Below are 14300 nucleotides of genomic sequence, written 5' to 3' on the forward strand. Positions count from 1 at the left end.
TCGAATCATTCTGGGTTTAAGGCGGTGAGTAATCTGTGAGCCGTGCAGAATCCTATATCAAAGTATATCAAGTATATCAAATACAGAACTGTTGTCAGAAATTTCCATCTTTTTACCCTCAAAGTATTTGGACTGATTTTTCTCAGTCTCAGTTCACATCAAGACGCCATTAAAATCACATTAGAGAGACTTGAAATCTGCCGCAGGTTGGAATCCACCAGGGTCAATTTGTTGCCTTGATTATTTCTTTTTTGTCATTTCTTTTTACAGTCTCTCACATTTAAAGTAACAGCCCCTGCTCTCGACTGCACCGACACTGACAATAAGGCCACTTAACACGAGACCGTAGCCGTGCTAGCAGCCCTGTGAGGCTAACAGGCTAACGTCAGCATGCTAGCACGCTCACAGGGACAATGATAACATGCTGAAGCCAGTGGGAATGTCATTCGTTTTGCAGGTGTGTGCACATAAAGCAAAGAATTGGAAAAATGCAAATGTTGACCCGATGATGGCGCCGGAGTCACCGACGTTGTTAGAATTCATCCTGAGGGGGACATGAACGTCTGCACCACATTTCATCACAGTCCAACCACCAGTTGTTGAACCTGACAGGTGAGCAACTGGGTGCCACCGTTAGGCCTCAATCTGTTGAATCTGTCTCAGCTGATAAACAGCAGGTCCTTTGGCTGAAGCCGTTACAACGGGCCTTGTTTAGAGCTACTTGTCGCTAGGTTGTGAGAAGTTCAGGCTCAGGTTTATTGTCGTTTCCACATATGCTTGGCTTACGTACGGAGATGTCGTTCCTCATGGACCCCAGTGCAACACAGAGCAGACATATAGACACCACACACTCCGAAGGCTTAAGAGTGAGCACTAGACATTAGAGTAAAAGAACAAAGTAAGCTGGTAGGAGGGAAACTTGTACTTACACGTATATAATCACTGTCCTTTAGGCTACATGGAGCCGTCGTTCAGGGGAAAACTGGAGTTTATCTGACAATTTGTATTTTGCTTGTTTACGATTAACAGCACAAAATTTCCAGCTGGATTCAGCCATGTGAAAGGTGTTCCAGCTGTTGATCGTTCATTCCCGTTTCTTATTCTGAAGTTAAAGCAGTGGAAACCACACCTCACCGCACTGGCGCAGACCGGCCCAGTTCCAGATGGACTTTGGAGTGGACCCAGCGTTCACCGCGACCTGTCGCTAGCAAGGTTCGAGTCTCTGCAAGTTGATTCACGTGCTGTTCTGAAATGTATCGCCGCTTAGAATGAAGGAATCCAATCTAAATACGGCCGACAGGCTTTGGAAAATGTTTGTCAACGACCTAGAATACAGGGGAGTTGTAGCCTCTCATTTATTCTTCACTTTTACATTTGAGACTTTCAGGATTGCCTGCAAGTCGCGGGTGTAAAGGCACCTTTTTCTCAAAAAATTATCATAAATCGTACTTTGTACTGTTTTGAAAACATTCCCAAAGTCCTGAGGGAATCTTCCTGACTATTGGTACAAAACCAAGCATGGCAATCGGCAGAGTCATTTACCAAACTGAACGTTTTGGTAAATGACTCTGTATCAGCCTAATATATCACTAACATATAGTAAGCTTATGATGTACACTGCATTGTTAAAGCTTAAGCCGGTTGTTCCAGACCCTTTTAGCCTCGTGACCTCTCACAAAAAGCAGTGTGCACCAGCTCCACCAAATAGACCTTTTGTGGAAAATGAGCGTCTTAGATCCGATCCTGCATGTACCGATCTGGTGGTAGCGTTCATGTCGCGTAATGCTTAGCTGCAAGGAGGAAACATACTGTTGTTGCTCTGCCAGTGAACTGGAGAGTCAGCTGGGAGTCAACTGAATGTTTTATTGAACAGTGGAAGACCACAGTCACTCGAACACAGGCCGTAAAAGACCATGAACATCCAGACCAGTCTGACAAACCAGTCCGGAGAACAACCGACATTGCTGTTGTGTGCTCCTTAAAACAGAGATGATTCAACACTCTGAGTTTTTGGTTCTTCAGAGAGCTAGCGATTCTCAAACATGCATGAAGAACTTCCACGACACTTTTCCCTCCAGCTTCTCACATGGTTTCATTAAAGAACTGTTCAATTTGTCCAATACTTCACAACCATCAAAGATTAGAGAAAAGCCCAAAAACTGACAAAAGATCAGTGAATCAGAAGTTTGTTTTTTCCTCTTTCCTCTCCCATCAATCATCTCACGAACCCTCACATTTATCCTGTGACCCTTTGGAGGGTCAGGTCCCCTAGGCTGGGAACCACTAGACTAAACTAGCAAACTGTATATCGAATAGTTAAAACTAGCTCCACCTCGACCAGCTAATAAAACTTCCATACTTTTACTTTCTGGAGATCCTTTTACAATTTGGATGCAGCACGTTTACTTGCGACGGAGTATTTTTACAGTAATGTTCTGGTAATGCTGCTGAAGTTAATGATCTGAATCGGCTTTCGCCACTGAAACAAACAGCCCAAAGTGCTAAGCTAAGTGTTCTGCAGTGGCCCGGGCCTGCTTCCATATAATCCTTGTCTGTGATCAAAGCCAAGCAACAATAAAGCCTCAACACTGGCACACCCAGCGGTTCAGGCTGGTACGGGGCGAGGTCTCTGACCCTGCTCTGCTGAATTATCGGCCCTTCTGACGGAGGAGGCTGAGAGCCCCGCGGAAGGCCTTGGGTTAAAGAGGGATGAGAAGAGGGGATTTGCATTCGGTGGTGTCAAAATATTCTTTTCAGGAATGGAGTAATGGAAAGGAGCATAACGACAGCTGCTTTGGTTCCGCTGTGGGGTAATTTGGTAGTTTCTCTCAGCTCAGTGTGTGTGTGTGTGTGTGTGTGTGTGTGTGTGTGTGTGTGTGTGTGTGTGTGTGTGTGTGTTGTAATAGGGTCTGTGTCTCATTCACTTGCATACTAGACACTGTTGGATCCACATTTTAAAAACACGAATGTGTTGATTCTGTACTTTTCCGCTAATAATAATAATAATAATAACTTTGCCCTGAACAGCCTTTCTGCCTTTTTTGACTTTATCCACGCAACATCCTTCACATTCCCCAATGCCCAACGTTTCAGAGTCGACTGAGCAATTAGAGCTGCACTAGTTTGTTTATATGCTGTGGGACTGGATTGACTCTAATCCATAGCCCCTTCTTAAAAAGAACCACCACGGTCCAAGGGGCACTCCAGCGCCTGAGGGTGCTTCAACACCCAACCTCCTCGGCTCGGTCCAAACCTGGTGCAGACCGAGACCACCTGAAAATCAGGGTCTTGGTCCACTACCAAGCAGACTCTTATGGTAAATAATATGCACCTATACCTGACTTACATCTTAATGTAAATCATTCGGTAACCATGGTCGCACCTACGTATGTCAGCACACGAGTTGGGAATTTTCCATGTCTGTCTACTTGGTGTGTGGCACGCTGAGATCCGTCCTGTAGTTTTGCCCGAGTGTAAAGGTGTTAGGAGTCAGAAATCTGCTCACAGACCTCCTCAGCTCCACCCTCTACCACCCGACTCAGGACCCCTGCTGTGGCTCAGTCGCCTCCTGCAGAAGCTCCGCCCGGATCGGCTTCACCAGCGTCAGACCGCACGGGCTGGCGGAGTCACGATCCAGGACTCTCACCGACATGTCTCCGCACGTCACTCGGGGCTGGTGCCGCAGCGGCTCAGTTCACCAAGATTTGGGCTGAGAAGTTCGACAGGCGGCGGAAAACAAGGCAGACAGCGTTCAGTAACAGGGAGGCGATCGGAAACAGGCGACCAAGTCCAAAAGGGCGGAGGGAGGCAGGCAAAAGGTCTAAAAAAAGGCAGGGAAAGAGCCAGAGATGGGCTGACCGGGGGTTCCCAAACCTTCTCTGCTCGGGACCCAGGAGAGACATTTCGTGTCCCCCCAGAGCCCAAACTTACCAAAATACCTCATGACTTGCCATAACATCTACATCTATACACTAAACTTAAAACTCAAAATGTATATGACGTGTCGCTTTTTCATCACGAAGGTGTATCACAGCAATAATCCAATTTCTGGAGGGAAATCCTAAGTTTCTCTCCACCTCAAAACGAACTCGCACTGATTAATGAGGCCATAGAAGCAGCGAGGCCATGCACTCACTGCGTCAGCTGGACCGGGGAGAGCAGTCAAGTATATTAAATACATCTCAGCAAATAATTAGATTTGCTGAGTGTAATCTTAAGTTTCTCACCAACTCATGAAATATGAAGACACAATTTTCGAACACTTTCAACTCTCCGCTCTATTTCTCGCCCCTTTCTTACCCCCTCCCTTTGCCCCCCAGCCTTAAGCCCCACTTCGTTTTCACTGACTTATTTTAAGATGATGCTGACACTAGATCCTATCGGAGTTCTCTCTGTGTCCCCCTGTGGAATCTAAGTCCAATTTCCACTCCCTCTAACTCTGTTTTTGGTCTCTACCAACCCCCCCAGAAAAATCTCTAGCTCTTTAGCAGCTGGGTCTTCCGCTTTGGGCACCAGGTAGTTTCTGCTGAGCAGGTAGTGCAGATGGTTTATCAGAGACTTTATATGTGAGGTAAAATCAAAACCCAGAAGGTTAAAGAGCGTGAAAGTCTCCGTAGAGTTGCAGACTTGGGGATTATTGTGTGGGTTTGTCACAACCGGCAGGTCTTTGCACAAATACAGGCGATTCTTTAACAGAGAAGCTGCAAACAGTCTGGGGACGTGCCGACATTTCTGTCTGCGCACTCGTCTTCGTCATAGTAAAGAAACTTAAACACACACACACACACACCACATGGCGGCCATTTTATTTATTTTAGTTTAGTTTATATTAACACTTTGTGATTTGATCTTCCCAGACATAAACCTTCAAAAACACCTCACAAATATATAGTTTAATGTTTAAAAAAAGGCTCAGTAATCTTCCCGAAACAGCTGCTCACTGTAGTTTTCATCAGACAAACAGGAAGTAATAGCGCATTTGTTGGGGACTACTTTCAGCGGCGGATTAATCGACATTTGAGGCTCTAGTGAGTATTTGGGGGAACAGGACGGTGTGTGTGCGACTGAGTCAGAATAAATTACAGTGTGTTCGCGGCGATGAAGGGACATGTCACATGGGTTTTTAATAGTTTATGGGAAAAATGGAACTAAATGGCTCAGAGGAACCAGATGCACCTGAGTGTTGGTTTTGGTCAGATTATCCGCAGACAGTCATCCAACTGTATCAACCACCACAAAATCAATGCACATGATCATAAAACCTAAAATGACATTAGGTCATGTCGAGTTGCACCGTGTAGAGTGATTGAGCCCCTCCAGTGGTTAATAAGGTAGTCTAGCCGAAGTGAGCAAGCAGCAGCACGTGACGGTGTTCAGTTCTATAATCCTGTCGCCGCCATCAAATGTCAAGTGAGCTGTCATCTCTGGGCAACAACACACCCACCCCCCCACACACACAGAGCCTTGAATATATTAATACATCTCAACGGGCAGCAGTGTGCGGCTCAGCAGCCAACGCAGTGATCCTTCAGTCTGGGTTCCATTTCTTATGAATGGTGATAACACACTGAGGTGAGAGGACGCAAGCAGCCTCATGAGGCACAATAATAGCAGCCCACGGTGTGAAGAAAGCCAGTGTGAGCAGCACTTCAGCAAGAATCCAACTTCCTCTCTGTTGTGACTTTTTCTTGGCGCCTGCATGTCAGGCTGAGGGGAACAAAGACCATCCCAAAGGCAGAGTGCTGGTCAGACATCTGGAATAAAATGTGTCACAGCCCACACTTTCAACAAAATACATGACCACAGCGCGTTTGACGGATGTCTGGTCCGTGTGCACCTCAGGCTGTCAGAAGGAAAAAAAAGTTTCAGCCCGACTCTTCTGAGAAAACTCCTTTCGTGGTTCATTTGAGCAGCTTCGTGGTATCAAACAGTCCCAGGCCTACAGCCAAGAGCCTCACATCTACTGTGAGATCTGGTTTGGGGAAAAACAGGCAATTATTCTTAAACCTGACAGTGCAAGCTGTGTTTACAAAGAGCCCCAGGTCCATTCATCATCAGGAACCCAACAGAAACCTGGCACTGGTTGCTCCGCTCTCTTTAAAAAGTTTGTAACAACAAGGCTTTCGGTCGGCGTTTGGTCTGATACACAACACGTGTGAAGTTGTTGTGTTGTTGAGATGTGCGTGTTGGGAGAAATATTTTATGATTCTTTGTCACTGTCATTCTTGTCAACACGGATGCGTAGCGGCGTCTGATGTGTGCCACAAGTTTCTGACGAGAAATTTGGTTTATGATTTGCTGGCTCAAGCGTCCTGGAGGTAAAAGTTCAGGGCCCCGTTTCCCAATAACCATCCATCTTAGCAGTTAAACGTCTGCCAGCGAGTGCACATTCATGCTGTTGACAGCTTCTGAAGGTTTGGAGCCAGGTATCAAATAATCCTTCCACTATGCCTGTTCTGTTATACCAACAACTATCTTTTTCTTATTCCTCGAATAGTGAGGTTTTTGGATGACACAATATGGACGTCAGATATTAAGAGTAGTAATTCTTTGTTCTTATTTATCTAAAGTCTTTTCTAAAATGTTTTATGCTTTCTAAATGCTATGGATGCGAGGGTAAAGATTAATGATAAATTAGCGCTTTTGCTCTCAATGTACTCTTTGTTATTTTCTGTTTTGTCATTCGGATACTTTGGTGCTAAATATACATATATACACATATACATCTACATATAATCCTGGAATCCCACCCTTTTAGATAGAGGTGTTGACCCCGGGGTAGACCCAGAACTTGCATATCCCATTTGGCCTTGGAACGCCTCGGGATCCTCCAGGAGGATCTGGAAAACGTTGCTGGTGACAGGCTCGTCTGGAGGAATTTACAGGGATGAGTCATTCACAAAAAAAAAACAAAAACCTTTAGTGATTGATTTTCTTTCCCCACAGAAAAGTACAGGTGATTTTTTTATCAGCCAGTACAAACAAAACACTTTATATATCACACATGCAGCACAGAATACTTAGTGAACCACTTAGAGCTTATTTCTGAGACTTACTGCCCAAGACAAATTCACACGCGTCTACTTAACATCCTGTAAACAGCCAATAAAAATAAAACCACTATTAAAATGGGCTTTACAGCTGGAGACCCCGATTAAAATGTTACTCCTCAGTTAAAACCATTTGGCTGTAACACTGGCAGTTTGCTAACATTCGTAGCCAGGACTTAATGAGACATAGAGAATTTTTTGGGAGTGGGTGCTCTGACAAATGCTCTCTCAGGAGGAGCCCAAAGACGAATGAAAAGGACTCTAAAGTGGGCTATGCCGGTCTGCCAGGCGGGAAAAACATCCATTCACCATCCGGCCTAAAACAGGGGAGGTCATTCTGTGGAGTGGGGGGCGGTATCAAAATGGGCTGCCAGTGATATGGGTTTGAATAAAAATATCTCATTCTGTCAGGCAGGAAATTCAACGATGGAGGACCGGGAGTATACATGTGCTAATCCAATTTATAGCTTTTTATCCACCTGACCATCAGCTGATGTTTTAGTGAGACATGCGTGATCTTGGTCTTTTTTAGGGTTGGCCGACAACACAGCGTTGTCAGGCTGCTCCCGAATGTCTAGCCAGTGCTTATGGCTCCGTCCCACACAACCGGATCCAGGTGGCAGCAAATCGCCACCACACCCCAACCCGCGTCAGGAGCACGATCAGCAGTTACTTCAGTGACATCGGGCCGCGATCGGCAGTCAGTGGAGAAAAGAATTGTAACAGCAGCTGGAAATGAAACTACAGGGCCGAAAACCGGCTCAGGAGCCCAACAACCAGCTATCAGGGGCTTCGCGGACGACTTTTCCGTCACCACTCCAACAGATATCCGGGCAAGATGGGTCCTGGTGCAACTGGACAGAACGGCCACATGGGCCAGGATGACTTTCAGTGCCAGCAAATCTAGGAGCCTGGTGATCAAACAAGGGAAAACGACTAACAGGTTCAAGCTGCAGGTTCAAGGGGACACAATCCCATCAACTGAAGAAAATCCAATCAAGTGTCTGGGGAATCGGTTTGATAAAACTCTCTCAGACAAAGACAACATCCTCAGCACTGGAAAACAAACAGAGGACTGGCTGAAGGACATCAACAAATGTGGTTGGCCTGGAAAGTTCAAAGCACGGCTTTACCAGCACGGCTTGCTGCCAAGGTTAATGTGGCTGCTGACAGTGTATGATGTGCCGTTGACAGCGGTGGAGGGGAAGGAGAGGAAGATAAATAAATAAACACTTCCCTTAGTGGCTTCCAATCCCCCCCAGCTTCGCGTCAGTTGGCCCGTGCTTAAGGTCCGGCCAGTCACAGCTTCCCCCGTCCTCTGTGGTGCAGGAGTTCACAGTAGCTAAGTGCAGGCTCATCGCGACCTGGCGGGACTCCAGGGACGAACATGTCAAAGCCTGGGTCTGGGTGGAAATGGGCAGCCGGCACCGTCATACATCAGGCAGAGTCCTCGCTCACAGCACGTGACATGACTGGAATAGCTTGCAACATCCTAATACTTGTATAACGGCAGTGGATGGAAACGCGTTCACTTGCTTTTTCTTTTGCCGATTTCGTGGCACATTTGTAAAGAAACCTGGCTAATGACAATCTTCCTGTCGACCACACACCCACCACTCACACATCACCCATCAGGCAGGCTTCCCTCCGCCACCTACACCGTCTAGGATCCTGTCCTCACTACCATTTTCACGGGCTTGGGTGAAACGAAGATGCTTCTTTGTCTCGGTTCCTAACTTTTTAATTTCCTTTAGAAAGGTTTCTGCTATTTTCATTTGCATTTCAATGTTTTGCTATGCTTTTATGTTGTTTTTCTTTCTTTTTTCATGTTTTTAATACATCACGTAAAGCACTTTGAAATGCCTCCGAGTATGAGACGTGCTATGCAAATAAACTTGCCTTGCTTCATTTCAATTAAGTCTAGTCGCCAGGTTCTTTCCTCATTGTTTGCCTACAAAAAATTATTCACCTCCAACCGATGTGACCTTTGTGAAATGGGAATTCAAGAAGGCTACTAATGAAGATGATTGTCCCTCTCTGCCTGCAGCTCTTAACAGGGAACCAGCAAAAGCAGAGAAACGTTATTTATGTGTTTCCACAAGTAATGACAGAGCAATTAAGGCCACACTATCAGCACAGATCTCACGAGCGCATCAGAGACTCTTCGCAGATGTTCTTCCAAACGCAAGCCTCTACCCTCCGGACTCTACTAATAAACTCTGATTAAATGTGAAGGTGTCCACTTCATTAGCTCCGAGATGCCAGCCGACTCACTTCTGAATGTCACCCTCTTTGCCGGGGTTACGGCAGCCGCTTTTTATTATCGTGCCGCGGGCCTTTTCGACACGACCACCCAAACAACTCGGGAAGAGATTTCTCGGGTGTCGCTCGCCTCCTCAGAGCGGCACTGAGCGCCATCCACTTTGTTGCGTGCCAGTGGATACGGACATGGAAATGATCAATTAGATCTATTCACATTACCCCGGCACATGGCGGATGACTCACAAAGTGCTGCAGCTTAATCCTTAACCTTTATTCTCAAAATGTCAAGCCTTGCTCATCCTCTTCAGCTGGATACTAGTCGTCTCCCAGGACAGGTCCAACTGGTTGTTTCCAGTCCCCTCTGAGATTATTCGTGTCCGGTCTCCCGTCACGTCCTGTAAATCCACAACGAAGCCGCCTCAGCTTCTCGGCTCCCTGGAGCTTCAGGCCTCGCGTGAATCTGGGCCGTTTAGCGCGGTGCTGTCCTCTGTCAGGTTACAGTTGTGGTTGCTGCGCGTCTGTGTCATCTGCAGATCTGACAGCACCCGGAGGAGAAAATATAAAATCCACCGTGCGTCCTAGTTCTCCTCTCTTGTGCCTCCACCAACGTTCATCCACGCATCCACCGTCTCTACTCACTGTATATGCAGCCAGCACAACGGTTTTGTCTTGTTGTCTGACCGTGATGTCTGAGCTTCACCGTGCAGAACTGATGAAGGCCCGGAGTTTGTTTTCACATTCATCTGCTGAGGGAGGACGGTTTCTCTGCGCTCAGCTCAAATCCCAGTTTAACACCTGGATGTACGTGCAGGATTTATGACCCCACAGCCAGTTTGGAGCCAAACAGGGTCCAGCATGAAACTGACACAGCGCCATGTGGAAACTTGAAGCTACCAGGTCACGAACACTGAGGCTGGACTGTTTCAGTGAGATGGAAACATCTGGTGTCCAGCTGTTCAACTTCTAACGTGAAGAACATTTACATATTCAAAGATTCTGGGTTTCTCGATGAGGCAGAAGGAGGAGATGTTATTGTAATAACTTTTTGTGGAAAACCATATCAGACACACTTTTATATCCCTTAAAACATGCCCGGAGGGGATCTTTTAAATATGCAACTGAACACGAATGCATGATCCGGGCGAATCCTTTTAAGGCTGCTCTAATCAGCGTTTTATATCATAAGGGGAGGAAATGACCGTGTATAATGTGAAAGGGGTCGCAGCCCATAACTGACCGTTTTGGTCTAGAAATTGTTCACAGAAAGAAAAAAGAAAAATGATGCAAAAGCCGTAGTATAAAAATGACATATGGCCTTTTATGTGGACTCATATGCTGGAGTGCTTCTTGGTCAGAACCAGTTGCCCAGCAAACAGCCGAGACTCCAGTCTGGCACGTAACCCCACCTATACTGCGACAAGTCGTTCCTACACTTTTTTGTGCAGATGTGATGCCTGAGTCGCCGAGCGTTAGAGTTTCTCTGCGCCGTGCAGACACGAGAAATTGGCAGCGAGGCTGAGGGGGGGGCGCCGTATCCGGCCCCCTTAATACATCCGAGAGGTGGACTGGACATATAAAGCAAATTACCCAACACAACACGGAAATTCGGGAGATCGGCAGTTTCTAAACGAGACCTGCCCACAACAAAACGGGTGAGAAAAAGCCAGAACAAAACAGGAAATACAGAAAGTCTCACTGTGACAAAAACAGAAATGAGTGTGTTCATGTAGGACTCGTGTAGTGTATGAAGGGCAGGAGGCTGATTCAGGGCCTCTGATAGAACAGGGTTACACTTGTGAAAACACGTATTAACACTTGACACAACTCTTACGCTTCTTTAACCCTAAGTGTAAAAACTACATATTAAATGTACCAAACAGCTTCAAACACACATTGTCTGTGTGTGTCTGTTACCTGTGTTTGATTTATACATCCTCCAACAAAGACACATCTTCCAGCAGCACTATACACCAAACTACTTCACATCTGGCTTCAGTCGAATCGAATCGAATCTGCACAGCTATCGAGCCTTAGAAGGTTCTGGAGGACTCTGGGAAAGTCCAGCAGATCCAGAGGTGGTAAGAGGGGCCACATTTCTCCTTTGGTCATTAAGTCACAGTCCACACAGGAGCTAGCTTGACAGCCATTCAATTTTATTTCACAAAATGAAAATAAATGTATTCAGAGTGGAGGCTTTAAACCCGACCAAACACGAAGGCTTAAAGAGCAATAACGCTGAAACCACCGCAGCGGCTATTAGAGCTGATTCAGGCTTATTCAAGCTTCAACAACACAACGTCTGAACAGGTCCAACAACAACAACAACACCGGGACCATAAAACGGTGGATTAGCTGAAAAGGACCAGACAGAAAACAGCTGTTTTCTAGTTGCTGCTCTCACTGTTGTGTGTGTCAGGTCTCTTATCATATACCAACACCACACTCTGTGTTTTGCCTTTGCATTTGTGCTGACATTGGTCCTAAGAATGAAACATCACAGTAACCTTTGCTATATTAGTGATAATAAGCAAAATGAATTATTATTAATTAAGTGATATTTGTTCTTGCTTGAAAAAATAGAAAAATTCTACTACTAGTCTTGAACTATTATTTAAACATAAAAACAATGTCAGTATAGACAGATGTAACTTCATAGCATTTTTTTTTCATTAAGCTTCATTTTGTACGAGTTGAGCAAGAGTTGAGTTGAGCAGCTACCATCAATGTTTAGATTGGAAAAAAACAAAACACGGTCACAATTTAGGGGTTCAAAATCTTTGAGCACAGCAGACTGACTCATGATCCATGAGACTGCCAGAAAAAGTCTTTCAGGTTTCTGGAAGTACCTTCAGAACGGCCCCGGGGTTTGTTGTGAGCGTAATGGTACTACACGAGGGGGACCAGCTGAGCTAAAGGCTGCATATTTAGTTCAACAAATCCTCCAGATTAGACCATAACAGGCGCCGGTGGTCCAGGCTCACCCAGACGTCGCACACTGTCTCCTGAGATCTGACGCCGTCTGTCCGTGTCTTTCAGAGCTGTAACAATTCAATGCTGGAAAAATAAATTGTGCACTGTGGGAAAGCTTGGATTAAGTCCAGGCACAGACCACGGTTTGGGCTCAAACTGGTGCCAGGTCTCTCCTGGCACGACCACGGGTTTTTGCTCAAACTGCAACTCTGCTGCGGGTGACCGGTCCCAATGATACAGTAGGGGGGGGGGAGGAAGAGCAGGGGCAGAGAGCAGGTCCGCTTCCAGAGGAGGCCCTTGACCCTGCGTCACTACTAGAGGCGCCTGCTGCAGTGGTGGCTCTTCGCTGGGGGGCGCTGGTTTGGATGGATGAGCAGATGAGGTGCCTCGCCTCTGGTGGTGGTGGCTTGCTCTGATCTCTGGTCACTGCGCAGCTGTTCTTTCTAGGTTGAGGCTTCCTCTGGTTGAGGCTCCCTCTGGTTGAGGCTCCCTCTGGTTGAGTCTCCCTCTGGTTGAGGCTCCCTCTGATTGAGACTTCTTCTGGCTGAGGCTCCCTCTGGTTGAGGCTCCCTCTGGTTGAGGCTCCCGAGGCTCCCTCTGGTTGAGGCTCCCTCTGGTTGAGGCTCCCTCTGGTTGAGGCTCCCTCTGGTTGAGGCTCCCGAGGCTCCCTCTGGTTGAGGCTTCCTCTGGTTGAGGCTTCCTCTGGTTGAGGCTCCCTCTGGTTGAGGCTCCCTCTGGCTGAGGCTCCCGCTGATTGAGGCTCCCTCTGGCTGAGGCTCCCTCTGGTTGAGGCTCCCGAGGCTCCCTCTGGTTGAGTCTCCCTCTGGTTGAGGCTTCCTCTGGTTGAGGCTCCCCTCAACACATTTTATTTCTGTTGGAAATATGAAGATACAGTTTTCTGCTCTCTGCCACCTGCGTTCTTCACCTCACCCATCACGTCCTGACGCCTTCTTCTGCTCTACTGGTTTTTACACTTCCTACCTCGATGACCAACTAGACCTGAAAATAATGGACACTGAAACACGCATCGCTATCTATACTAATCTGAATTCTCTCTTCCCAGGTTTTCTCTCCTGGATTTCCAAGGTATTTTCGCAATTAAATTTCTTTCTTCTACAGGGATTACAGGTAAGTAACAGGTAAGAAACAGGTAAGTAACGGTTCAGCTTTCAGGTATCGACAGGTGAGCAATGGCCAACCTTAGTTTACAGGAAAACACATAGATAAGCGTTTAACACTGCTCTAGTATGTATAATAGCAAGAACTTGTCTCGTCTTATTATCACCTTTAAACCTACATGAATTATGCTCATAAAACGGGGTTAAAGTGGTCCAGAACGATCCAGAACGATCCGGTTCTGGCAGCTGCGATTACTATGTAAATAAATCTGATTGGCAGTTTCATACAGAAAAACGTGGGCCGTCAAAAAATCCATCCGCGCGCCGCTCCGGGTGATGGGAGTACACCTGGGCAGATGTGACAGTCCGGCGTGTGACAGTCCGGCAGGACACACAAAGCGCTGGTTTAAGTCAGAGAAGGATTGTAGTTTTGGTTCAGTGAGCCCGCAAACAAGCCCCGGGAAAACATCTGAACCCTAGAAAAGTCTAATCGTGCTTCGGTCGCTGGGATATCGTAGCGCAAGAGTGGACGGAGTTAGGAAGAGCAAATGAAACGCGTTGTCTGTGAACGCCTCGCAGACATTTTGCGACTTGGCAGATCTGCTCTTTGACGGTTGTTCCCCACTAATGCTCATTAGAAGCTATTTCATAAATAAAACACCACCACTACGTTTCAAGGCATGTTTGCTGTAGACAGAGTTGCATCACGTCACCGAACGTCCAGCGACAAACGCTGAGTGTAGGTGAGGACATTTTTAGACATTAACAGCAGTTGTAAAAACCGGTCGGAGTCACAGAACTGGAGGATGTCCAGTAAAAGGGTTCGCGTGCAACTCACGTAGTGGCTTGAAGCTTGCGGGGTGCGATTACTGAGCGCAGCAGAACGCTCACATTTAATTTG

At 46.6% G+C, this 14300-nt stretch overlaps 1 protein-coding gene across 1 annotated transcript; it reads right to left on the reverse strand.

The window, feature by feature from the left end:
* Positions 1–12724: 12724 nt before the first annotated feature.
* On the reverse strand, positions 12725–13215 carry LOC120793089 (acidic proline-rich protein PRP25-like). Its single transcript, XM_040132776.1, has 2 exons — positions 13194–13215; positions 12725–13152 (listed from the first exon to the last, which is right to left on the reverse strand). Exons 1-2 carry the CDS (start codon positions 13213–13215, stop codon positions 12725–12727), a joined length of 450 nt encoding a protein of 149 aa, XP_039988710.1.
* Positions 13216–14300: the final 1085 nt, after the last annotated feature.

This window comes from Xiphias gladius, chromosome 8 (assembly GCF_016859285.1).
Source record: "Xiphias gladius isolate SHS-SW01 ecotype Sanya breed wild chromosome 8, ASM1685928v1, whole genome shotgun sequence".
NCBI classification, from domain to species: domain Eukaryota; kingdom Metazoa; phylum Chordata; class Actinopteri; order Istiophoriformes; family Xiphiidae; genus Xiphias; species Xiphias gladius.